Genomic DNA, 27,560 nt, shown 5'->3' with positions numbered 1-27,560 from the left:
TCAATGGCCCAGCGTCCGAATTTTGATCACACAACCAAGGGGGATGCTACAACGGTTGTGCAGCGTGGAAATTGGTCACAAGTCGCTTTTTCCCTGGTGCCGTTGTAACTTTGGAACGGACTGTTGTTGAGGACTGCCCGTAAATTCATTTGTCCTTGAATGCTTGTGAGCAGTGAGCCTGTTTTGCTTGCTGTCGGGGCAAAACGGACCTTCGCCACAGCCAACGTGCGTTTGTTGCCTCCCATCTAGAGACCATCACGTGCCAAGAGGAATTTGGAAACCAGCACGCTCAGCTACGGGTGCCCCGGTCTATTGTGGGACGCTGTGTGCATGAGGAGGGGTGGGAAAATTCAACGGGTTGCATTGATTACGTGAACAACATTTTTGGAAAATGCATAAGGCAGAATCTGGGCTCCTGTATGACTGTTTGACAAATTGCCCATGTTAATCTATTTTCGAAGGGGATGGCCCTCCTCGTGAATTCGGACTGTTTTGCTAGAATCAGGACTGTGTTTAGAAAGGGCACAGGAGAAAAGGTATCAACTTGGTGGAGCAGTGGGCTAATGCCTCCTTAAGTAACGCCAGCTGCCTGCAATTAGTGCAGGTTCGAGTCCCACCAGGCTCAAGGTTGACTCAGCCTTCCATCCTTCCGAGGTAGGTAAAAGGAGGACCCAGATTGTTGGGGGCAATTAAGCTGACTTTGTAATGATGCTGCTTGGGACCCCCCCGAAAGCCCTAATAAGCAGGCATATACATAGAATGAAGGCTATTGCTAAGCACATTGATTTGTGCTTAGATTGTAAGCCGCCCTGAGTCTTCGGAGAAGGGCGGGATATAAATGGGATTAAAAAAAAAACCTCCCACAAAGCTGAAGGAAATGTCAACACTTTGGAAGATAGACCTTTAGCAGGATCTTGACCGGCTTGAGCATCAAGCCCTGTCCGATAAGATGCAACTCAGCGGTGAGAAAAATAAGGTCCTGCACCTAGACCGGGGAAAACCCCCCCAAATGCACAGGTGTTAGAGTAGGTGGCACCTGGCTCAACAGCAGTAAGACAGAGGGATCTAGGAGTCGTAGCGGATGACAACCACTTAAATATTAGCCAGGATTGTGTGGCAGATGCCAAAAAGCCAATGCAGTCCTTGGTTGCATTCAACGGGGGGGCGGGGACAACATCAAGGGCACAGGAAGTGATAGTACCACTTTAAAACTGAGGTCACACTTGGAATACTGAATCCAGTTCCGGTCACCACAACACACAAAAGAATCTGGGACCCTCAAAAGAGGGCAGAGAAGAGCAACTAAGACAATTAGGGTTCTGCAGGCTAAATCGTAAGGTGAACAGTTTGAGGGAGCTAGGTCTGTCTACCAGGGGTGGGCAACCTTGGCTCTTTTATGACTTGTGGACTTCAACTCCCAGAATTCCTGAGCCAGCCATGCTGAGGGGAAAGGGAGAGGTTTCCAAGCTGAGCCATGCTGGCTCAGGAATTCTGGGAGTTGAAGTCCACAAGTCATGAGGGGGCCATAGTTCCCCCATGCTGGCTCAGGAATTCTGGGAGTTGAAGTCCACCAGTCATAAAAGAGCCAAGGTTGCCTACCCTTGCCTTAGTCCAGGGGTGGGGAACCGTGGCTCTTTTATGACTGGTGGACTTCAACTCCCAGAATTCCTCAGCCAGCATGGCTCAGCTTGGAAACCTCTCCCTTTCCCCTCAGCATGGCTGGCTCAGGATTTCTGGGAGTTGAAGTCCACGAGTCATGAGGGGGCCATAGTTCCGCCCATGCTGGCTCAGGAATTCTGGGAGTTGAAGTCCACGAGTCATAAAAGAGCCAAGGTTGCCTACCCCCTGGCCTAGAGTCTAGAAGACCTCCAAGGTCCCTTTCAGCCCTAGGATTCTTTTCTATTTCTTTCTTTAAAAGGGAGGAAGACATGGGGAACGTCATGGGAGTTTTTCTACAATTGGAAAGGGGAAGCAAGCAGGACGCTAATGGTGCATTTACACCAGGGGGGGGAGAAGCTGGTTTAGCGCCACCCTCCCCACAGAAATAACCCTGCCTTGCCAAGATATTTTGGGTAACAGCCTGGAAAAGAGCAGCTTCTGAGCTTTTCTTGCCAAAGGGGCCCTTTTTTCTCTAAACGGCTGCCTTGTACCTCGGGGTGGGGGGGTGGGGGAGGCGAGACCAGCCCACCTCTCCCCATTCTGTCCATTCAGCAGCAGGATGCTTCCTCTTCCAAGGGATGTTTTGCTAGGAGGCTGCCGGTCTTCCGTCCCACAACCTCTGGCCGGCGCGGGGGTTTGGAAAGGTGACCCATCCTGCAAGCCGGCCAGCTGGAGAAGAGGTGTGTGTGTGTGTCGGGGGGGGGGGGAAAGCTTGCTGAGAACGTGATATTTCCAGCCTCTTAATCCTCTCCGCTGCCTTGGCTTGGCTCGTTTGCTGGAACAAGGCTCAGTTGCTACTCAACGGAGAGACACACCAGAACAACACGGGATGCGGGCGCAGCGAGGGCCTCCATCCTTCTTCAGTCTCAGAGCCGGTTCTTGCAGGAACCTACGAGGGGGGGCGGCAAAATGGCAAAGTCAACCTCGGATGGGGGGCGGGGATTTGATCATGCTTTCCGAGGGGAGGGTCTTTGAGGGTGAAGGAAGAGAAAGAACGTGGGAGAAGGAGAGGGAGAGCGTTTATCTTTAGAGGGATGAAAGCATCTCTCGGCTATTTCAAAAGAGCTTGGAGCAAAACAGTAGCTCCGACTTCCCGGCCGCCCATCCCAAACTTTGCTTTGGGAGATCTTTGGTGCTCTCCGAAGCTTGGTTGGTTTTCTTGCAGACTTTTCCTAGCCCGACTAGATAACGTCATCCACGTTGGAAGGGGATGGACGTTGCGCTCTGCTTGGATACTAGCGTTGGTGGGCCTGTTCTGGGTGATTCCTTGAGTGTTGATTACTGTTGGATGGTTTGTCTTGAGTTGCTAGTTCCACGGTGGGGGTATTGCTTATTGCTTCAAGTTTCAAGAAGTAAACAGGAATTAATTACCAGGAATTAATTACCAGGTCAGACCAATAATCAAACCATAAACAACACCCAAGTCAGGAAACTACCAAGAAGAAGCTTGTGCAGAAATGGATAGATTAACTTTGGAGATGAAAGAAAAAGAGCATTTGGTTTATGATAGAACTTGGAATAAATTTTATCAATGGCTAGACCAGGGGTAGGCAACCTCGGCTCTTTTATGACTCATGGACTTCAACTCCCAGAATTCCTGAGTCAGCATAGCTGACTCAGGAATTCTGGGAGTTGAAGTCCATGAGTCATAAAAGAGCCGAAGTTGCCTACCCCTGGGCTAGACCAATGAATTAGAGAGAAAGGAACGTGATCCTTATTTTTTTTTACCTTATTTTACGAAGAAAAATGTTATAGATTGAAAATTTAACATTGTTTACTATAATTTGCTATGTCTGTTATTGTTATCAATCGTTACTCTCACAGTATTTAGCGATGTATATCAACCCAGAGAATATGCTGTTTGCTAAATATTGAATGTAATTGGGGGAAACCCCAACCCCTCCCTTAACTTTCCCTCTATCCCAACCCCATATCCCATCCCCGCATTTTTCTCCCCACCCTTATGAAAACCAATAAAATTTACATTAAAAAATAAAGAAGCTACCAGGAAGAAGATTGACAGGGCAAGCCACTATACACACATAGAAAACAAACCCCTCCTCCCTTCTAGCACTGATGATGTTACCTAGTTGGGCCCTGAAACGTCTGCAAGAAAACAACCAAGCTCAGAGATCAGCAAGGACCCCACAATTCAACCCTGAGCTACATGTAAAAGGTAAAGGTAAAGGTTACCCCGCACATGCGTGCTAGTCGTTTCCGACTCTAGGGGCCGGTGCTCATCTCTGTTTCAAAGCCGAAGAGCCAGCGCTTGTCCGAGGACGTCTCCGTGGTCATGTGGCCGGCATGACTAGACGCCAGAGGTGCACGGAACACTGTTACCTTCCCACCGAAGTGGTCCCTATTTTTCTACTTGCATTTTTACGTGCTTTCGAACTGCTAGGTTGGCAGAAGCTGGGACGAGTAACAGGCGCTCACTCTGCTACGCGGCACTCGGGATTTGACCCGCCAAACTGCCGACTTTCTGATCGACAAGCTCAGCGTCCTAACCCACTGAGCCACCGCGTCCCTTTGAGCTACATGTATTCCCTTCTATAAAAATTTTGCTTTCCCCCCCCAGTTGCATTAAAGCTATTCTGGCAGACTTTCTGCCTGCAAGTTGGGGGAAGGAATCTCTGGGGCTGATCTGGGGCAATGGTGTCCCTGAATGTGTGGAAAGGGGGTGCAAAGCCCTTGGGGGTCCCAGAAGAGCCTTTAGGGCTCCCCAGACCAGCCACCTGTGCCTCAGTCCCTCCTGTACTTTGCACCGTCCAACGGAAACCCTGTGATGGATCCGGGCCATGCAGACAAAATCTGGAAAGAGGGAGATCCAGCAGGCCACCTACAGGTTTCCAGACGCTCCTCCAGGAATGAGATCTGCTCGCTGAGCGAATCTATTCGGTCCAGTTGCTGCATCACGTGGACCAGCAGGCTGATGGGTCCTGCCCCAGGGGCCTCTCCGGCACCAGGCAGGTCTGGCTTGAGGAACGGTGCCAAAACGAGCTGGAACTTCTGTCGAGAAAGAGAGACGTGTGACTCCCGGGAGGTCTGTGCCAACAGCTGCCTGGCAGAGTTTTTTTTTTTTAAAAATGTATTAGATTCTTATCCTGCCTTTAATACTTTATAAAGCTAACTCAGGGGGGTGAACATCCCTAATAACTCCTCCCTCCTCCCTTTTGGCTCACAACAATAACCCTGTGAGGCGGGCTGGGCTGAGACAGAGCGACCGGCCCAAGGCCGACCTGCCGGCTTTCATGGCGAAGGCGGGATTCGAACCCAGGTGCCTTGAGCACCAGGGTCAAACTGGGTGTGCATTTGTGGCAACCGAGGAGCACCGGTTGCTGCTTGGGCAGAAAGCAGCAGCCAACGGTTGCCAGGCTAAGGAGATTCAAACCGCCTTGTAGGAACAGGATTCTGACGGCTGACAGACAAGCTGGGTTCGGCCTGCGGGGCAGAGAAGAGAAACGCCGGGCTGCCTTCAAGCTTCCTGGGCCCGCTGGGCTGCCCATCCCCCATAACTATGAGGACAACGAGCCTCAAAACCCTTCTGAAAGGCAGGCAGGCTTGCAAGCAACATCAAGCTGCCTCTGAAGCAGGTGGCTGAAATACCTGGAGTATCTTCCACCTTCCTGCCTTGCGTTCAGGGTGCGCCGAGCTCCTCTGGTTTGCAAACCTTGGCTTACGGCCTGCTTTGGGGTCCCAGCTAGTGATGTGCATTCATAAAGCATTGAGCAAGGTCCGAGGAGCACTCAGACTGCAAGAGGGACGGCAGGATCAAACCCGTGGTATGAAAGGCAGGGGGCAGGAAACGTCCTGGTGGTCTCCTTTCCGAGGACTAACCGAGGTGACTCTTTCTAAATCAGCTCTGATCAGCCGTTCGCTGCTGCACAGAGGGAAAGTTCCACAATGCCCTGCGTAAACAGATTCCCCAAAGGCAAGCCGCTTCCATGTTGTAGCCAAGAAAAGAGAGTTGTGTGTTAAAATCGGTGGGGAGGGGGGGGTTGGACTAGATGACCTACAAGGTCCCTTCCAACTCTGTTATTCTGTTCTACTCAAAATCGTGAGCTGAGTGCGAGTAGCAGCAGTAGGTGGCAGTCTAGAGTTGAGAAAGAGCCAAGGAGAGAGTCAGCTGAGTTAGTCCTTGGAAAGGAGACCACCAGGACATCCCAAGAGAATCAACCAGACTGGAGTCTCAAAAGAATCAACCCATACGCACCATTGCCAACTAAACACCACAGTTGTTTGTGAAGACTCCAACAGGGAAGTTCGATGTAGGACTTTCTTTTCTAACTAAAGTCCATCGTCTTTACTACTGAGCGGATTTTCCTTCCTGATCTCTGCCTGACCCCATGGCTTTATGCTGCTTAGGGCAGTGGATGCCACTGTTCAGACCCAGCGCCTTACTTTGGCTAGTCTAAAGAAAAGGGGTGACGTGATAGTAGTATTCCAGTATTTGAGGGGCTGCCACAAAAGAAGAGGGGGTCAAATTATTCTCCAAAGCACCTGAAGGAAGGGCAAGAAACAATGGATGGAAACCAATCAAGGAGAGAAGCAACCTGGAATTAAGGAGAAACTTCCTAACAGTGAAGACAATTAACCAGTGGAACAGGTTGCCACCAGAAGTCGTGGGCGCTGCATCCCTGGAGGTTTTTAAGAAGAGACTGGACAGCCGTTTGTCTGAGATGGCATAGGTTCTCCTGCTTGAGCAGGGGGTTGGACTAGAAGACCTCCAAGGTCCCTTCCAGATTCTATTCTATTCTATTCCATTCCATTCTATTCTGTTCTGTTCTGTTCTGTTCTGTTCTATTCTATTCCAACCCTCGGACCAGCACCACCCCATCCCTAACCCAATTGGGGTTACTAGAAGGAGACTCACTTCTTCCAAAGCTGCCAACCTGCTTCTCAGCTCTCTCACTTCGTCTTGAACGGGAAGGTTGTCACTTCTTGCTGCACAAATTCACAATGAAACAGAAAAACATTTGTGAGAACAAAGGACAGACCTCGCAGTGCTTCCAAGAAGGTTTGTATCTGCTGTTAGTCTAGGTTACAGGGGTAGGCAACCTTGACTCTTTTATGACTTGTGGACTTCAACTCCCAGAATTCCTGAGCCAATTCTATTCTATTCTATTCTATTCTATTCTATTCTATTCTATTCTATTCTATTCTATTCTATTCTATTCTATTCTATTCTATTCTATTCTAATTCTATTCTATTCCATCTTCTATTCTATTCTATTCTATTCTATTCTATTCTATTCTATTCTATTCTATTCTATTCTATTCTATTCTATTCTATTCTATTCTATTCTATTCTATTCTATTCTATTCCATTCCATCTTTATTCTATTCTATTCTATTCTATTCTATTCTATTCTATTCTATTCTATTCTATTCTATTCTATTCTATTCTATTCTATCTTTATTCTGTTCTATTCTGTTCTGTTCTGTTCTGTTCCGTTCCATTCCATTCCATTCCATTCCACTCTATATGTTATTCTGTCCTATCCTATCCTATCCTATCCTATCCTATCCTATCCTATCCTAGTGACGGTGGGGTTTTCTCCCTGTTGGGCAAAGACTGTGGAGATGTTAACAACAAAAGAGCCATCCATGGAGAAATGAGTGGACATTTTATTCACTGGGACTCCAATCTATCTGACGCTGTTTATCCAGGCAGGATTGCAAGGGCCACTGACCTCACAGAGTCCATTCGGTGTGGAGCTGAGTTGGCCTGGAAGCAAGGAAACCCGGGTTCAAGACCGCCCTCACCCACAGAAGCTCACCTGGTGACTTTAAGCGCCCGTTGGCTCTCTACCCCGCCTACCTTGCGAGCTTATTTTGGGGTGGAACCCTGTATCTTGAACTCCCGCCTAAAACCCAGCCAAAGACGTCCCAGCCTCTTAAAATCATTCTTCCCTTTCTCTCCCCAAGAGAGTGCAAGAAATCAGCCGTCGGTTAAGTAACTCTTCCCTGTCCACGGATCGAAGGCTGGCGGTGACGCGGTGCCCCACTCTTCCTCTCCGGCGTAAAGGCTGGCCCTCCGCGCATTATTACTCACGGTACGAGTTTGAAGTGGCACAGCGCGTACCAAAAGTAATAATGAGCGGCGGTCAGCCTGGGCTGGTGGGGCTCTCCTCTTCCAGATCGGGGTGCGACGTAGAGAAGGAGGTGCCACTGAAGCCAGAGAAAGACCTCGGGGTGCTACAGGAAGGTGTGTGCAGAATCAAAAGCGATGTTTGGGAACTCCAGGTCAGTTGTGTGGGCTCAGTATTATGGACCAGGTAACCTTGGGTGTGCTGCACAGGCTGGGCTGACGCCTTAATCTCATCTAGCCGTGAAAAACTGAGTTCTCCCACAAGGCTGTAAGTCGCATCTGAGAACATGCTTGGAGAAGTTGGGACACCTCTGCATTATTTGGAAGCGACAAGAAGCCGTGCAGCCATTCCTCTTTGAGGACTGGGTGGGTCCACACAAAACACCCTGGGGGTGAAGCCTCTAGAGCAGGGGGTCTTCAAACCTGGCCCTTTTATGACTTGTGGACTTCAACTCCCAGAATTCCTCAGCCAGTGTGGCTGGCTGAGGAATTCTGGGAGTTGAAGTCCACAAGTCATAAAAGGGCCAAGTTTGAAGACCCCTGCTCTAGAGTCATGTTTCTCAACCCCTGCCACTTTAAGATGGATGGACTTCAATTCCCAGAATTCTGCAAAGTTGGCTGGGGAATTCTGGAAGTTGAAGTCCACCCGTCTTAAAGAGGCAGAGTTGAGAAAGACTGCTAGCATTTGCATCCAGAAAGCAGGCTAATGGATTAAAATGTAATCCAGGTGTACACTAGTCCAGCTAATGGATTCATTTATCATACTGGGGAAACCCTGGAAAAATAAGCTATGGTTGCGCCTCCCAAGAATTTGGGGAACAAGAATTTCATCTGGGGGCAGTTCCTTGTGAGACCTTTAACCCAAGCAATCCACCCGCCTCTCCACAGGTGAGGTTACACCATTCTTGCGTAATAAACCCAAGTTTTCATCAAAGCAGATTCTTCTTCTGCACCCCTGGTTTTGCTCAGCCAAAACAAGCCAGCCAAGTCACCGGAAGGTGGCCAGAAGGAGGACCCAGTTGCGAGGAGGAGGAGGAGGAGGAATTCCATGCAAATTCCAGCTCAAAGTCACCTTTTGGCCTCTGCATTTTGTGGTGAGCAAGCACACCTTCGCCATCACCCTGTCAGACAAGGATGAAGCCAGCAAGCTCTGGTCTCACCTGGGGCAGCTGGGGTGGGGGGCACTTTCAGAGCCTGACATGATTGTCCATCCGCGTGGAGCCCGTACCCTGGATGGCAAGCGCAGCGGTAACTTCCGGCTGTGTTGATGCAAAGCTGGCTGCAGCCGTGTCTCCCGGCTGCACACTCGTCCACGTCTAAAGGCAGAGGAGGAAGCTGTGAGCCAAGGGGACCCCTGCATGGTGGAAGCAGCCCCCTCCCCAGGCCTGATTAGCGCGTTCCGTGTTGCACCCGTTTTATAATAATACATTTTAACCATCATTTTGCATCAATGACGGGAAAGAGGAGGGGGAGGAGTAACAGACATACATTCTGGCAATCAAACCACATCACACCACCCTCGAAATGGGCCTGTCTAAAATGTCAGCCCCAAAATACCTTACAAAACGCCCGAAGCAGTTTGCTACCTTAATCTCTGCACGAACAGGCCAGGATACAAAGTTAAAGGGATCCTCTAAGGAACAAACAAGGGAACTGTAAAGGCAACAGAGGGGATGTGGGGGTGGGGGTGGGGGGTGGTAGAGGAAAAATTCAGCAGATGATTTACCCCTCCCTCCACAAAAACTCAGCCATCCTCTTCTGTCTGCCAGCCGAAGGAAGGCCTGTTCCATTTCCCTCACTCCTCTTGCAGGCAAAGATATTTTTGTCGGGCATCGAGAAGAATTTCCTAGGACTAAGAACTGCTTTGGGAAGGGAGTCTCTAAAGCCTCCTACAGCCACGTGGGAGTCTGGGAAAGCACATTCCAGAAGGGCCCTGACTTCAAAAATTGCAGCGCTCTCCCATCGGGTACGAAAGAGAGAGTTGCCGACGGTTGGGCAGCACGTATAACATTTAATACATTATTATTAAGATTGACTCCACAGTCAGCCAGATGTTTAGGCTGGATCTGGATTTTTATCCACCTATCAAGTCCTTCCCAAGGACCTGGGATAAGTAGATGTTGTTAGTAAAGGGACTGTTGCAGCGTGTCAGCCGGGCCAAGTCAAGCTGCCTTTTGCAATTGACTGGTGGTGAATTTGTCAGTGCCGATGGTGTTCAAGTGGTGCTCCAGATGTTTTGGGGCTGCACCCAAGGCGCCTATTACTGTTGGGATTATCTCTGCTTGCTTCTGCCACAGTTGTTCTATTTCTATTTGCAGGTCTTTGTTTTTTGTGATTTTTTTCCCAGTCTTTTCTCTTCTCTTCTGCTGTCTGCAGGCACTGCCAAGTCCACTACCCAGACTTGTTTTACTGACAGTTGTTAAGACCAGGGTGTTATGCGACAGGTGCCTCTCTCTCTGAGTACTAAATTATTGTTATCATCTTGATAACAGATCTGACCATTGCACAGCAGACACAAAAGAGCCTTGGTGGAGCAGTGGGCTAATGCCTCCTTGAGTAACACCAGCTGCCTGCAATTAGTGCAGGTTCGAGTCCCACCAGGCTCAAGGTTGACTCAGCCTTCCATCCTTCCGAGGTGGGTCAAATGAGGACCCAGATTGTTGGGGGCAATTAAGCTGACTTTGTAATAATGCCGCTTGGGGTGTGTGTGAAAGCCCTAATAAGCAGGCATATACATAGAATGAAAGCTACTGCTAAGCTTGTAAGCCGCCCTGAGTCTTCGGAGAAGGGCGGGATATAAATGGAATTAAAATAAAATAATAAAATAAATAAAAGAAGAACTTGGACCATCCAAGGTGGGAAAATGGGCCAGAAGATCTGATCTGATCTGATCTGATCTGATCCAATCCAATCCAATCCAATCTAAAAGGTGAGATAAAAGTCTTATCATCGTTCTAATAAAAGAGCGTCTGAGCAAAGAAAACGGCACAGGTTTGAGTTCTTCCCAGCTTCCCTTCAATAAACAAACTATAATGCATTGGAGTCTCGTGATGTCAGCCAGTCTCGCCGGTTGCAGTCCAAATTCACCTGGCAACCGAGAACTGAGTGGGAGCAGAACCTGGCACCTCGCTCGCTTCCTTCCGTAGGAGTCCATTTACACTGAATCTGAGGCTTCGGAGCACAGCACCTTCCCACATGCCAGCATCAGGCTGTGCTGCAGCTTCTCCAGAGGAGGAAGCACCTGGCCAGTGCTCAAAGACATTTACCTGTCTGGCAACACCTTCCGGTCCATCCAGGACAAGCGCAGTCATTTGGGAGCGAACATTTCTGGCTGGGCTGGCACGGCGGGCGGCAAATAGGAGCTGCGGTGAGACAAAAGAAGACGCTGATTAGGTTTGCATCCTGCAGACCGGCTGGATCATAAATCAATCAACCTGTGGGGCTGGTTTCATGCAAGACCAGATGGAAACTGGAGTTTGGGGTGGGGGGGGAGGCAGGAAGCCAAAATCAAAGAGAAGGCGAGGGCACCCCGCTTCCATCCAGACAGGTGGAAGTGGGGAGATCCAGGCTATTATTATATGTTAATACTAATACTAATACTTACTACTACTACTAATATAATAATAATAGGGGGAGGGGGGAGGGCGTTCTCTGTGGGTGCACCGGATCTTTGGAACCATCTTCCGGTCGAGCTCCGGATGGCGCCCGATCTCTGCTCCTTCCGGCGCGATCTTAAAACCCATCTCTTTGAACAAGCTGGCCTGGCCTGATGGGACGGGGTTGGATTTTATAAATGGATTTTAACTTTTAATCTGTGTTAATTTATTACGGGCACTGTTTAATTACTTTTTAATAATTTTTAATTTTTGTATCTTGTTTTTATGTATTGCCCTGTTCACTGCCCTGAGTCCTTCGGGAGAAGGGCGGTATACAAATTAAATAAATAAATTAATTAATAATAATAATAATAATAATTGTAATAATTGTAATTTTGTAATCATTATAATAATAATTATTTTATAATTATTATTATAATTATTATCTGTTAATAACATTATCTGTTCTCTCTTAGGCACGACCTGTTATCAGAAGAGAGTTGCTGGGATTGGCCGCTCCATGGGCTAGCGTAGCTGTGCAATTAATATGGTTGGGAAGTTGCAATTCGCTTTTCAACGAATCCAGGGCCTGACCTGTTTTGTCTTTTTTAAAAAATAATTTTTATGAAATATTTTTTCTTAATATAGAATACCAATGAAAATGAAGACGAGAGAAAAAGAGAAGGTGAAGGGAATAGGGAGAAGGGAATAAAGAAAGAACAGAAGGCTTTTTTCAGGGCATATAGCAGAATCACTGCACCAAGTGTTTACTTCTGCAAAAACAGTAAGTCCTAACTTTTGCTAGAACAACTCAAAACTCAAAAGTCAGAATTTCATTTTCCTCTCTTTTGAGCAGAAAGTCCAGAAGTGGTTTCCACCTGGTCTGATACACGGCTCGGAGAGGGAAAAATAAATAAACCGCATTTTCCTCACCAAGCAGACCAAGAGCCCCCCCCAATCTCCTCTAAGGACCCAAAAGGATTTTTGTTGTTGTTGTTGTTCATATTTCACATAAAGAAAGAGCACCTGTGGGACATCCGTGCCTCGAGAGAGCACTTCTCTGCTTCCATTCAGGACCGCAAACGTATTCCGGCCGGGAAATCTTCCGGTAAACCTGCCGATGGCTGACTTTATAGGTAGTTCTGCAAAAACCACAGGGCCCAAAAGATGAGCGTGGCGGATATGTTGAGATTTCACAGGAGAAAATCAGGTGGGAAAGGGCTGTATACGGACACTGTACGGGCTGCCCGACTCCCAGCATCTTTGGGGTGGGGGGTTGCAATTGGGAATAACATTCAAATGTCCGTGGAGATTCTCAAGTCATCCAGTCACGACTGTCCCAAAGGGGCCTTTCCAAAAGGCAACTTGGACTTCGTTGGTTTTTCCTTGAAGACGTTTTCCTTCTCACCCAAGAAGCTTCTCCGGTTCTGAACTCAAGATGAGAAGCGAAATGTCTTCCAAGGAAAACCAAGGAAGTCCAGCGGCCTTTTGGAAAAGCTCCTTTGGGACAAACCACACGCAAAGAAGGAATCGTGAGTGACTCCAAAAACTACACCGAAGGGGGGGAAAAATCCACCTTTCTCAGCCCAACCCACTTCACAGGGTCGTTGTTGAGGGGAAATATAAGAAGAGGGAGGCGTACAGATTGCCCTCGAATTTTGAGCCCAGAATTTCCATTGCTAAGCAAGACAGTTGTTGCGCGGGTCTCGCCTCATTTTTTTCTTGCCACGGTTGTTAAGTGAGTCACCGCCATTGTTGAGTTAGCAACACTAGTTCTTACTAGTTGGGAGTTGAAGTCCACACGTCTTAAAGCTGACAAGGCTGAGAAACTAGATCGTGTGAAATTCCGCTTTCTGGGGGAGACGATTGCAGAGAAGGAAGCTAGCACTGTGTTCCCCCCCCCCCACACACACGCACACACGTCCCACTGCCTTTATATAAGCACTCAGCAGGGAATAAATCCAAATGACAAGGAGAATGCAAGAGCTGATGGATTGCCTTTCTACCTTGATCCTCCCGCATCTTGTAGCAGGGACTTCCAGAGGCTCATTGCAAGCCACTGAAAGCTATAGCAACTTCCACCTACATCCTTCTAGCAACCTGCTGTGGATTGTAAGGTGGAAGTTGCTGTAGCCTTCAACGGCACGTAGCAAACCTCTGGAACTCCCTGCTACAAGGTGTGGGAGGGTCAAGATAGAAGCCCAGAAGATTCCCCTGTTTACCATCCGCTCTCTTGCCTGTATGTACTGCAGAGTCTGTTTCCTGGACACAGAGTGAGGTAGGGCTGGTGGACCGGCTGGACACGGGAGGTGAGGTAGGACACGGTGTGGCTTCTCACCTCCATGGAGCATCCGCCACACCTGTGAGTGAGAAGCACAAAAGGACAATGCAGGGTCAGTCACAATGTTTTTGGCTCCTTGGCAATTTATTTATTAATTAAATTAATAAATTAATTTAAATAAATAAATAAATAAATAAATAAATAAATTTCAATTTTTTATTTTTTATTTACTGTACAGAGATCTTTAAGTTTTGTTGTTGTTAGCCGCCCTGAGTCCCTCGGGAGATAGGGCGGGATATAAATCCCATTAATAAATAAATAAATAAAATCTGATGCTGGCCTCTGAAGAGCAGGGAAGGACCACTTAATGCCAGGAGTGGCATGTCCGGAGGTCAGAAAAGTCAACAGAACACCCTGATGGTGCAATTGACGGACCTCCTGTGTTGTGCGTGCAAGAAATGTGTGAAACACATAAAAAAGCAAGCGAAGTTTCAACAGACTGTCGGGGCTGCCGCTTTGTCTTATTTAGTTATTTATGGCATCTTAAATGCAAACAGTAAATTGCAGCGTACAGATATTAGAGGGGTATACAATTTACGTCGATGCAACGTGCGGGCAAAACTGTCAACACTATAATGATTCCACCTTAAAAGGTGAGAAAACTAAAAATGCAGGTATATCAATGGGAATTAGAATTTCAGAGCATCGAATGGTTTGAATTTACAATTAAAGCTGAGTGTGGCATAAGTGAACAACTGCAAAGTGCATTAAATGATAACACAGTAAAGATTTCTTCACTGTTATTGGTATCTGTCAAAAAACAAAAAAACAAAAAATTAAATGGTATTATGTATGCCTTTCCAATACTTGTAATCCTCAACTTATGCCCACAGTTGGACTAGAACATTTGTTGTTAGGCAGTGTAGTAGTTTACGCAAGGCAAACAGGTTGCCAAGTGCCAGGGATGCAATCACGTGACCACAGGCTACTGCAATGGTTGTAAATGCAAGAATCAGTCATAAGTAACTTTTCGTAGGGCTGTCATAACTGCAAACAGTTGATAAACAGGTCACAAATCAAGGACCACCTATTTATCTGTTTTCCCCCCCCCACATTTTATTAAGTACAAAAGTTTATATTTATTTATTTGTACTATTTATCTGTTTTTGACCCTAGTCTGTAGAATTTATTTTTAAAAAATTAGCTACGTCTTTCAACTGCTTGAATGCTGAAACAGCCTTCCTTTTTTTTTTTAGAATAGAATAGAGCTAGAAGGGACCTGGGAGGTCTTCTAGTCCACCCCCCTGCTCAAGGCACGTCTGAAGGCAATCCGTTCTACTGGTTAATTGTTCTGACTATTAGGAAGTTTCTCCTTAATTCCAGGTTGCTTCTCTCTTTGATCAGTTTCCAACTATTGTTTCTTCTCCTTCCCTCTGGTGCTTTGGTGAACAACGTGAAATCCCCCCCCTCAATTCTTTGTGGCAGCCCCTCAAATACTGGAATATTGCTATCCTGTCTCCCCTATTTCTTCTTTTTTTTAGACTGGCCAAACCCCAAGTCCCGCAGCCGTTCTTCGTATGTTTAGGTCTCCAGGCCTTGGATCATCTTAGTTGCTCTTCTCTGAACGTTTTGTCCCAGCTACTCTTCAAAGCAGCAGAAGACTTGTCCTCTGGCCCATCTCCTAGGGTGGGTGGGGGCCCTTTCTGGAGACCACCCTGTTAACTTGGCAGAAAACCTCGAAAGTGCTTGCTGCAATCCAGCCAGCAGTGCCTCTTCATTGGATGAGGGGCAAAGACTCACCTGGGGCTTGAGAAGCTGTCAAGGCTGGTGGCTGCCAGGAGCACGACAAGCCCAGTCCAAAGCCAGCCCCCCCTCCTCATTTTTTTCCCCTCTGCTGGACCTTTCCACTACTGCAACGCCCATCGCATGAAGGACGGAGGGAGGATTCTCACGAGCGACTGCAACGGAGTCAGTTCAAGCAAGACTAAAAGCAGAAAGATCAAAATGAATTGGAATGAGAGAAAAAAACGGGAGGGGAGCTTTAGCAGGTTTAATGGAATTATCATCAAAAAGAAATTTTTTTTTTAAAAAAAAACCCCAGCAATGAATTGCGCTGTTTTTGGAAACCAGGCCGACCAATTTCTCTTACATTTTTTTTTTTGACTTAAGCGTATTGCACGTTGCAAATATTTACAATCTGGAGGGAACGCGGAAGGTTGTGTAATTCCCAGGCCTTTACACGCGGGTAATCCTGCCAAAAGGCAGTTTAAAAATTTTGCACAATTATTTTCCTTGCCTCGCTTGAAACATTCTTGAGCGGAAAAGGAGCCAAAAGGAGAATTATTTTTTTAATGAAGAGAAATGGTAACTTGGAATGTTTATTAGCAGCAACGTTTAAAAGAGACACAAAGAGCCTCTCCGTGTGAACCCTCAGATTTGGATCATGGCTGCATGTACAGGATCCCAAATCAGAGGAAAATAATGTATTGAAAGGATTTAAGCAAAGATGAGCAAAGGCAAGGCATCGTTCTGCAGAAATTCAGACATCATCCCCCTCCGGCAACGACTCCTGTTTTCGCCGCAATTCTCACAACCTTTTTTGTCTTCCTGCTGAAAATTGAAGGCAGAATGGAAGCGGTTTTGAACTGCCAGCACCGGGACCCCAAATATTTGCAAACCCATTCTCAAGTCCCAGCCACATATTTAAGCACTGAATCAATACATTCTAATGGGGGGCTTATTACACACACACACACACACACACACACACACACACACACCCCGGTTTTTATGAAACAATGCCGTTCCAAACATCTGCAAACTATTAGTAGTTGTAGCTAACAATAGTGAAGCAAAAAGATAAGAAAGCATTCAAACTTTTCTCTTTGGTTTTGCTTGGAACCCTTAGCAATAATTCAACTCACCACACATTTTATTTAAAATTAGACGGAAGGCAGGCCCCAGGAGCCCCAAGGAGGGGAAAAAACAAGCTTTTAAGAATGAGATCCCACGCAACCAGCCACTGCTGCAAGATGGACCAGAAAGAAAAGGGATTTTGCACCCAGAAAACTCTCCTAAGGATCACGAGCTCTGCTGGTAACCCCAGAGGTCAAGCCCACCCAGATCAACGAGTTGGCTTCTAATGCTCTCCTGGTCCACAGCCCCAGGCAGAATCCCACCTATTCACCCTTGGCCAAATTGCATCCTTGAAGTAAATACTTTTATGGCTAGGGGAGAATATCTGTAGGACAGGATTGAAATGGGGGATCCTTGGCGCTGTCGTCATTTGTTTATTTATTTTTGAGAATTTATATAGCTGCCTACTGGCTCACAGTGACTTTAGGCCAGGGGTGTCAAACCCGCAACGTCACGTGACGTGTCGCGACGTATTGCGACTTTTTTCACCATTGCCAGCAATGGGGTGGGCCAGCAGTTGCAACACCCCTGCTCTAGGTGGCTTACAGACAATAAAAACACAATGTAGAAACAACAACAACAACAATAATAATAATAATAATATGCCAGAGTCCAAAGAAAGAACTGGAAAAAATTACGAAATACTGCAACCCGGCCATCGAAACTGCGCGATTATGGATGAAACGCGTAACAGAGACACCCATTGTCATCGGGGCACTGGGAACTACGTCCCAAAACTTTGCAAAATACCTCAAGAAATTGCAGCTTCCTGCCATAACTCCAGCAAAGCCACAAAAAACTGCGCTACTCGGCATATCTTACATTTTAAGGAGACACCTGGTTGATACCTAGGATGCTGGCAGCAACCCGTGTCAACCATTAGTGCCAGTCAATTTGAGTGTTCAGTTGACTGAGGTTTATGTTTAATGAATAAAAGATAATAATAATAATAATAATAATAATAATAATAATAATAATAATAATAATAATAATACCACCTAGGATGCTGGCAGCAACCCATGTCAACCATTAGTGCCAGTCAGTTTGAGTGTTCAGTTGACTGAGGTTCATGTTTAATGAATAAATAATAATAATAATAATAATAATAATAATAATAATAATAATAATACCACCACCACCACCACCTAGGATGCTGGCAGCAACCCGTGTCAACCATTAGTGCCAGTCAGTTTGATTGTTTAGTTGACTTGAGTTTCAGGTTTTATGAATAAAAGTTTTATAACAACAACAACAACAACAACAACCGATAGCACAAACTCAAATCAGCCATTTAATGGGCTCCATCCCGCTCTGGGTTCCCCACACTCGCTGGAAGAACCAGGTCTTCTGAAAGAGTATTGGGGAGGCAGTCTAATTTCCAGAGGGGTGATGTTCCAGAGGGACGGAGCCACCACGGAAAAGGCCCTTCTCTTGGATCCCGCCAGGTGTACCTCCTTAGGGGACGGGACCTACAGCATTCCTTGCCTGGGTCAGGTGGATGCGACCGGCAAGAGACGGTCCCTCAGATAACCTGGTCCCAAGCCATGAAGGGCTTTAAAGGGGACTCAACCAGCACCTTGAATTGCACCGGGAAGCAAATTGTCAACCGATGCAGCTCCCTCAGGAGAGGTGACACGTGCACAACGAGGTCTGTAGGCCGTTGCGTTTTGCACCGACTGGAGCTTCTCAGGGGCAGCCCCATGTAGAACACACTGCAATAGTCAAGGTGACCTGATCATGGGTGCACCGATGATGTTACCTGGTTTGGTTAATGAACCATTTGCAAAAAAAAAAAAAAGCAACGAAGCTCAGAGAGCAACAAGGACCCCACATATACATTTATTTCAGCCTTTTCAATACGCTGGACTTCAGTTCCCCAGAAGCCCAGCAGTGGAGGCTTCACTTTGAAGAAGGCTGTTCCACCGTTACGGGACAATAAGCCTTAATCACTCAAAGCCAGATTGTCAATTATGGTTTGGCAAAACAACCAACATTGGCTTCTTCGTCCGTCACATTAACTAATAGAGTAAGGCTCTACGTGAGTGTGCAACTTCGGGACATCAGCCTCTCGGCTTAAATCAGAAGCTTTTCCCCAGCCATTTTCCACTGTGGCCTTGACTGAAAGGGCCTGTGACTCCAAAGGGACATTTGAGCTGAAGGCAAAGAAGCTTCTTCTCCAGCGGAGAACAAGGATAGGCTAAAAGCCACCATTGCAACGAGTTACCCAACCCATTCTCCTCCCAAGCCTATCCCGTTCCCAAATCAAAATCCACCGCTTCAAGAAGGATGATTCTATTCTGCAAAATTCCACTTAATTAATGTTAATTAATTCTGAAAGAGGGGGGGGGAACTTGTCCCAAGCCAGCTGTAAAATTAAATGCAAGCTTGCTGACCCACGAAAAAGGAGAGCCTGCAATTTCATTTTCTCCTACGATCACCTTCTCTACGGAGAAGGAAAACTACACGTTTTTATCAAAGTTTCTTTTTTTAAAAATACCATTTCTGAACAGTGTCCCAAGGCTAAAATCTAGATAATTTTAAGACCAGAGCACAACCAAAGATCAAACCAAGCTGAAGCCAAGCCCGCATTCTCACAACTTTCTTCATCTAGGCTAAAAGCGGGGCAGCGTCACTTGTGGATTGGCCCAAAGACGCTTTTTTCTTTCTTTCCGTGAGGCAGCCTAGCACTGCTTGCCTGTTCAACAAGCCAAATCATAAATCTATGATATCTGCCAGAACAAGTCCATGTAGGCAGCTGGGCTCCTACTGTGAGCTAAACCACAGACTTCTGGACTGTGAGTTAATTTGATTTTCAAAACTTTTCACTGAGGACGTTTTGAATGTAAGTAACTGAGAATCTTTTCGATGGCGGCGGCATAGAAATAGGCTCAACGAATGAAACTGGCCGAGTTCACACGTGGCACCACGTTAGAATTTGCTGCAATGATAAGTTTGTTGGACGCACCGAAATGGCTGGTTTTATCCTGCTAGGTCATAAACCATGATTAACAGGCTGCAGAGACTGGATTCACAAAAAACGGCTAAGCCAGAATCGTCGCCGTGGCCTCCAGGGCGACGACCAAAGCTTGACATACACACAAACAAGCCTGAGACATACGGAAGTATAAAATACATACACAGGTGGTCCTCAACTTGCGACGGTTCGTTCAGTGACCCTTCGAAGTTACAACGTAACTGAAAAAAGCGACTTATAACCATTTTTCGCACTTACGACCACTGCCGCATCCCCAGGGTCATTGTGATCGACATTCGGATGCTTGGGAACCGGTTCGTGCTTAGGACAGTCGCAGGGTCCCGGGATCATGTGATCCCCTTTGGGGAGCCTTCCGATCAAGTGAGGGGAAGCCAGATTCACTCAGCAACCATGTTACCACCTTAAGCACTGCAGTGATTCACTCACTGCAACTATGGCAAGAAAGGTCATAAAACAGGGCCAAACTCACTTAACAACTTTTCAATCTGCAAGAGAAGTTTTGGGCTCAGTTGTGGTCGTAGGTCGAGGACAGTCTGTATTAAGAAAAATGTGACTTTTCCCCTCCACCCTCATTAGAAACGCCACTAGGATAGGACAGAACAGAACAGGACAGGACAGGACACAAGAGATGCAGAAGAATAGAATAGAATAGAACAGAAAAGAAAAGAAAAGAAAAGAATGTAGAAGAATAGAATAGAATAGAATAGAATAGAATAGAATAGAAGAGAAGAGAAGAGAATTGAAGCGAAGAGAAGAGAACAGAATAGAATGCAGAGAATAGAATAGAACAGAACAGAATATAATACAGAAGAGAAGAACAGAACAGAACAGAATGCAGAAGAGAAGAATAGAACAGAAGAGAATAGAATGCAGAAGAAAAGAACAGAAGAGAACAGAATGCAGAAGAGAAGAACAGAACAGAAGAGAACAGAATGCAGAAGAAAAGAACAGAAGAGAATAGAATGCAGAAGAGAAGAACAGAACAGAACAGAATGCAGAAGAGAAGAATAGAACAGAAGAGAATAGAATGCAGAAGAAAAGAACAGAAGAGAAGAGAATGCAGAAGAGAAGAACAGAATAGAATAGAATGCAGAAGAGAAGAACAGAACAGAACAGAATGCAGGAGAAGAACAGAACAGAAAAGAACAGAACGCAGAAGAGAAGAGAACAGAATAACAGAGTGGGAAGGGACCTTGGAGGTCTTCTAGTCCAGCCCCTCGCTCAGGCAGGAAACTTAATTTCCAACTGCCCCTTAATTAACGTCCGCCCTGCGCGGCCTCAGCGCCATTCTCTCCCTCGGCAGGCAGGTCGGGAAGAGCCTCGGGCTCCTCCGAGCCCAAAGCGGGCCCGGCAAACCAAACCCGAACTTTTGCTCTTTCACACGCTCGGCTCGGCTCGGCTGCGCGGGCCATCTCGGCCACTAGGGGGCGCCGCTCCTGGAGAGGACCTTTTTTTTTTTTAAATTTTTTTTAAAGAGCTCGAGTTGCCAACTCGAGTCCGGGGACCCGAGTCCCGTGCAAAGGGGACGGCGGGCTTTTCTCCCCACCCCCGCCAGCCCTAGGTAAAGAAACCCCGACGAACCCCCCCCCTCCGTCTCGAAAGACCCCCCCTCCCCACTCCGGAGACCCCTCTCTCTCTCTCTCTCTCTCTCTCTCTCTCTTCCCGGGTGCCCCCCGAGGCGTCCCATTGTCTCAGCATCGGGCTACTTTCTGCCGGGCTACTTTCTGCCGGCTGGATCCAGGCTCTAGCGAGATTCCCCCCCTCGCGACCCCCCGTCCCCGCATTCCAACCTGGCTCCCGTTCGCCCAAAGGGAATCGGGGAGGGGGCGGCAGGCGGGGGGTGGACTTGCCCGACTTGCCCCCCCTCTGACCTCCCCGCTGCGGACGGCGGGACCTCCCCCCCCCAAGTGATCGGTTTCCCCCCCACACACACACACCGCTCTCTCTCTCGCTCTCGCTCTCTCTCTCCCCCCCCCCCCGGCTCCTGACCTCCAAGGATGCGCCCGCGGGAAGGGCCGCCCGCCCAATTTGTGCCGCTCTCGGTTGCGAGAAAGACACGGGTCTTCCTCCTCGTCCCCCCCCGCCGCCGCTTTTCCTTCCAGAAAGGGAAGAAAGTAAAAAAAAAAACAAACCACCCTCGTTTCTCCCCCCCCCCAGCCCGCCCGTAGCTTGGAGCCTTTCCGGGGAAGGCAGGCAAGAAAAGAAGCGGGTCTCTTGTGAATGGAGGAGAGCCAGCAACCCGGGTCAAGAACGCGGTGGTGGGGGGGAGGGATGCTGCAGAGGCTCTGGAAGGGGTCTTGGCTCCCCCTCCTCTCCAGCTTTGGCGGGGGGGGGAGAGCCCCATTTGGAGAGAGGGGATCCACCTGCAACCTTACAGGGCAAAGCCCCTTGCTTTCTGGCAGGAAGGGTTGCGTAGGTTTCCTGGTGGTCTTCCATCCTAAGTTTGGCCAGCTCATTTCCCAGATACCTCTTTTGCAATCGCACAGCTGTGATTCCCTTTCCTTTTGCTAAAGCAGGCGCTTTGGGGGTGGGTGGGTGGGAAGTTACTTCCCAACGTAGCACATAACTGTAGGCTTTCCTGGTGGTCTCCCATCCACGTACTCACCTGCTCCAACCTCGCTTAATTTGGTGAGAACCCTCTTTTTTTTGCCCACGCTGGCTGGGGATGATGGGAGCTGAAGTTTAGCAATGGCAGGGAGGGTGGATTAGAAATACAGAAATGCAATTCCTGGAAACCTCAAGCTGTTTTTTTTCCCCTTGGAAATGGCCAGCAAAGGAAATAAACTAATTTCACGACTTACCTATTTCTGGCTTGCTTATTCATCATTAAACAGAACTTGTTCCTTTTGAGATGGTTTGATTTCTTATTGCTAGAGCAAAAAAGACAACAAAATAAAAGCACAGGTATTATGGTGTCTATTTAGCACATGATGTCATCCCATCTTTACCATCTTAAGATGCTGGTTGAGTTTTTCTGGTTTCTAAATGCACAGGAGGTAACCAGCCATTTTTTTTTGCTTATTCTTTTTTTTTGTTCTTCTTGGCTTTGCTTTACCCAATTCAGTTCCTTCATATTTGCGGGCTTTCCGAAAAACCAACAATATAAGTCCTGTGATTTTCTTTGATCCCAATAAAATGTTATTTTACAATCTGTGTTGAAACTGGGGACTTCCCCCTAACGAAAGGGAGCTGAAGGCAGCGTTCTCCGTCAGAAACAAGAGTAACTGGGAATAATAATAATAATAATAATAATAATAATAATAATAATAATAATAACAACAACAACAACTGAGCCTTGGTGGAGCAGTGGGCTAATGCCTCCTTAAGTAACACCAGCTGCCTGCAATTAGTGCAGGTTCGAGTCCCACCAGGCTCAAGGTTGACTCAGCCTTCCATCCTTCCCAGGTAGGTAAAATGAGGACCCAGATTGTTGGGGGGCAATAAGCTGACTTTGTAAAAAATGCTGCTTGGGGCCCCCCTGAAAGCCCTAATAAAGCAATCATATACATAGAATGAAGGCTATTGCTAAGCACATTGATTTGTGCTTTAAATTGTAAGCTGCCCTGAGTCTTTGGAGAAGGGCGGGATATAAATGGGATTTAAAAAAGAGAATAGAATAGAATAGAATAGAATAGAATAGAATAGAATAGAATAGAATAGAATAGAATAGAATAGAATAGCCTTGGTGGAGCAGTGGGCTAATGCCTCCTTAAGTAAGACCAGCTGCCTGCAATTAGTGCAGGTTCGAGTCCCACCAGGCTCAAGGTTGACTCAGCCTTCCATCCTTCCGAGGTAGGTAAAATGAGGACCCAGATTGTTGGGGGCAATTAAGCTGACTTTGTAATAATGCCGCTTGGGGTGTGTGTGTGAAAGCCCTAATAAGCAGGCATATACATAGAATGAAGGCTATTGCTAAGCACATTGATGTGTGCTTCTTAGATTGTAAGCCGCCCTGAGTCTTCGGAGAAGGGCGGGATATAAATGGGATTAAAATAAAAATAAAATAAAATAAAATAAATAAATAAATAATAAAATTGCATTCTTCTTATTAGAATTTTATTAGGCCAAAAAGTAACACATTTAAATGTTCTCAGGAAAAAAATGGGGGCAAGGAATCTGGGGGAAAAAAAAGTGAGTGATACTTTAGCACATGGTCACCTTTTCATTTTTATTTTTATTGTGTGTCAGACACGGCTCGGAATCCTTTGGGATCGAGATGGATTTTAAATGCTTTGAGACCGTTGCAATTTTCTGCTAGAGGTGGGATGCTGGCTGTGGGAGAGAAGAAGGAAAGCCAAGGATTAACCCACAGCCAGCACCAAAGCCAGCCAATCCTCTTGAAAGGAAGCTAAGCAAAACCTCGGAGGCAAAAGATGATGCAGGTGATGCAGGAAAGAGGCGGCCTTAACAATGGGGTCAAACTGACCTTCCCAGTGAGTAGAAGGTACTGCAGGAAGAGGAACGCTCTTGCTCTCAGGTAAATGTGCAAAGAGAGCAAAGCAAATAAATGTTTTAAGCCCAGCAGCTGAATGGAAAGTAGCCGAGGTGACTGGGAAGGAAGGCTGGAGAGATGAGGTCACGTCCAGAAACAAAAAGGTTATTCTTGGGCAGATTTTGGAGCTGGGAAGGAGAAAAACGGGTTGAAATCCTCCCTTTTCTTCTCCCCTAAAAACGCAGCTCTTCTGTCCAAGTTGCGGAAGGCCAGCTAGTTCCACCCAAGTGCCAAGGCAGAAGATTTCGGGCCCTTTCAATCCGCAACGTCCTGCCAAAACCCCCAGCCTGCTGAAGAGAAGAGAAGAGAAGAGAAGAGAAGAGAAGAGAAGATAATGCAGAAGAGAAGAATAGAATAGGAGAAGAGAAAAGAATGCAGAAGAGAAGAATAGAATAGGTGAAGAGAATGCCAAAGAGAAGAAGAGAAGAGAATGCAGAAGAGAAGAGAATGCAGAAGAGAAGGATAGAGTAGAGTAGAATAGAACAGAAATTAGAAATTAGAAAAGTGTAGAAAATAATAGAATAGAATATAAATCAGAATAGAGTAGGAAATAATAGAATAGAATTAGAATAGAATAGCATAGAAAATAATAGAATAGAATATAAATCAGAATAGAGTAGGAAATAATAGAATAGAATTAGAATAGAATAGCGTAGAAAATAATAGAATAGAATATAAATCAGAATAGAGTAGGAAATAATAGAATAGAATTAGAATAGAATAGAAATTAGAAATTAGAATAGCGTAGAAAATAATAGAATAGAATGTGAATCAGAATAGAGTAGAAAATAATAGAATAGAAATTAGAATAGAATAGCGTAGAAAATAATAGAATAGAATATAAATCAGAATAGAGTAGGAAATAATAGAATAGAATAGAAATTAGAATAGAATGGCGTAGAAAATAATAGAATAGAATGTGAATCAGAATAGAGTAGAGTAGAACAGAACAGAACAGAACAGAACAGAACAGAATGCTGGGAGCTCTTGTTGAAATTAGGTTGGGGATTCAAAATCCTTGGGGACAAACAGATAAGGAGGCATCCCAGGCAAATTCTCCCTGAGACCAAGCTTGGAAGCATGTTTCCCGAGGCGAAGCCCCAATTTTTTTCAGGGTATCCCGTACCATCAAGTCCCAAAAGGTGGGCTGGGACATGGAGGGCTGATCCTAGATTATTGCAGGGAAAAAGATTTGCCAGCTGTTGCACCGCAGACAGTTTCTCCAGCATGGCTGGCCATGTCCGGGAACACTGTCAGAACAATTAACCAGTGGAACAACCTGCCTCTAGAAGTTGTGGATGCTCCAATACTGGAAGTTTTTTTTTAAGAAGAGACTGGGCAGTCATTTGTCTGAAATGGTTTATAGAGTTTTCTGCCTGAGCAGGGGGCTGGACTAGAAGACCCTCCAAAGTCCCTTCCAACTTAATTAATTTTTTTAAAAAAATAATTACTTCAAGGCAGCCGAGACAAGTCCAGAGTGGCAGCTGCCAAGCCATCTTAATGGAGCTGCTAGGGACCTCACCGGCCCGTGTTCATCCCCAGAATCTGGAGTGACTGGAAAGTGGATCCAAATATCCCCCAGACCAGACCACAGATTGTGCCTGCATTCACAGGTGGCTTTCAGGTTGGGACAGCATAGCTTACTGGGGTCCTTCAGGACTGGGAACGTGGCGTGAACCTAGAAGATGGGTCACCTAGAAACCAGGATAAGCCTTTTGTGCCAGCCCAGCCCTAGACCTCGCAACGAACACGGGCCATTTCAGTTCACGTGCAGCCTTGGGTTCAAGAGTCTGGCTGCTCCATCTGCCTTGGATGAATCCAGTTAGGTAAGGCAATGAAAAACTCAGCCCCGCTCTTTGGGAATCTGAGTTTCCCTCTTTCGTTCTGGCTCCACGAGAGACCTGAATACCAGATTCACACAACAGATCAAGCTAGCCAAAGATTTACACGAAGACCCAACGGCTAGGCAAACGGGAGGGGTGTTCACATAACCTGGCGCCCTTGACAGGTTGACAGCATACCCATTAACAAATCAGGTAAAGAAGGAGCCAGCTGCATTTACCTAAGCATGCTCAATTCAGGAATTCTCTCTCTCTCTCTCTCTCTCTCTCTCGGGCTAAATGGGTTGTGTGAACCCAGCCTGTGGAGCCAAGAGTGGGTTCTTTCTGCAACCGTGTGAAGTGTGTTGGGTTGCGAACCCAACCCAAATTGTTCTGAAGAGCCTCTCCTCTGCAAATACGTCCTTACTAGATGCAAAGGCCCCTCTCGTGTGTCCCCACTTCAACACATGGGGAGAGTTAACCAGCAAACGGAGACCCACCGCTGCATCGAAGTCCCGCAAGAGCCCCACATCTTAGGAAACGTGACCATCAACTCTCATATCTACCTGGGATCTTCTCGCCCGCTCAGAGTGGTCCTCTGCGGTGGCCCTGGGATGGGGCTTCCTCCGCCTGGCTTTCCCCACGAGCTCTCCTGGCCTCCTGCTGCCCCCCGGCCAAGATCTGCTGAGCTTTGCGTCTTCATGGTTCAAGGCCTCCCACCCCAGCTGGGGCTGACTCGGTGGGTTGTTTTTTTCCCTTCGCTCTGGTTCTCCTGTCCAGGTTGCCAACAATGGCGGTCAGCAGCAGTGATGGTCCCTTTGGAAGTGGCAGGGTGGCTTTTTATGTCCTCCTTCCTGTATAAATCAGGCCTGGGATGGACAATCCAGACAGGAAGCCCTGTTGAGTGTTGCTGCCTGATAAGGAGATGGGCGAACAGAAGCGAACAGCAAACAGCTCAGCAGGGAATTTGGTATGAAACGGCCATCTTATGCCAAAAGGAAGAGGCGGCTGGGGGGATTTGGGGGGGTGGGGGGAAGGGGGCCAGATTCAACCAGGGAGGGGCTCTGCGTAGCGAAGCCATTTTAGGAATGCCCGGTTCCCCCACTTGACTCAAGAGGAAGCCAGGAGACCGGGCCAGCTCTCTCCACCTGAGCTTCTAGCGTGGTTATTCCTAACCAGCTTCTGGGAAATGGCAGATCTCTGCCTCAGAAGCCATAGCTGGGGTGGGGTGTTTGTGTGTGTGGGGGTCTCCCTGGGGAAGGCTACCTTCAATGGGGGTGCCCACTTCAATGGGAGACTCCATTAGCAAAGCCCTTAAGCCCCCACTGCCTGGGTTGGTGGAAGCTTAGCGGATGAGAAGGAAGCCACACACCTCTCTCAGCCTTAAGAAATTCAAGTTTAAGTGGACTTCAATTCCCAGAATGCTACTTGACGAATTCTGGGAGTTGACGTCCATAGCCCTTGAAGCTGCCAAGACTGAGGAACTCTATTGTAGATGCAATCCATAGCTTAGTTGTATTTTTCCAGTCTGGATATCAAGAAACAAAGCACGGGTCCCTACTGATTTGTTCTCCCGTTTACACAAAGGGTCAGGGTGTGGTTGCAGGGTGTGGTCAAAAAAGTCAAGGTGATGCCACCAAGGCTCCCCGCTTAAAGAACAATCCTGGGTTGCACAAACAGAGGGATAGAAACAAAAATCACGTGAAGTAT

General features: G+C 47.0%; 1 protein-coding gene across 1 annotated transcript; it reads right to left on the bottom strand.

The window, feature by feature from the left end:
* Positions 1 to 1,512: 1,512 nt before the first annotated feature.
* EGFL7 (EGF like domain multiple 7) lies at positions 1,513 to 26,631 on the bottom strand. Its single transcript, XM_083375235.1, has 10 exons — positions 26,417 to 26,631; positions 22,340 to 22,408; positions 15,428 to 15,611; positions 13,584 to 13,706; positions 12,373 to 12,488; positions 11,017 to 11,112; positions 8,911 to 9,066; positions 6,533 to 6,603; positions 4,503 to 4,668; positions 1,513 to 2,548 (listed from the first exon to the last, which is right to left on the bottom strand). The coding sequence occupies exons 3-10, from the start codon at positions 15,505 to 15,507 to the stop codon at positions 2,526 to 2,528; spliced, it is 831 nt and encodes a 276-aa protein (XP_083231361.1). The 5' UTR covers positions 15,508 to 15,611; positions 22,340 to 22,408; positions 26,417 to 26,631; the 3' UTR covers positions 1,513 to 2,525.
* Positions 26,632 to 27,560: the final 929 nt, after the last annotated feature.

The sequence above is a fragment of the Vipera ursinii genome, assembly GCF_947247035.1.
Source record: "Vipera ursinii genome assembly, chromosome: 16".
Taxonomy (NCBI): Eukaryota; Metazoa; Chordata; class Lepidosauria; order Squamata; family Viperidae; genus Vipera; species Vipera ursinii.
Note: the sequence above shows the minus strand (reverse complement) of the source record. Positions and strands in the feature narration are given on the sequence as shown.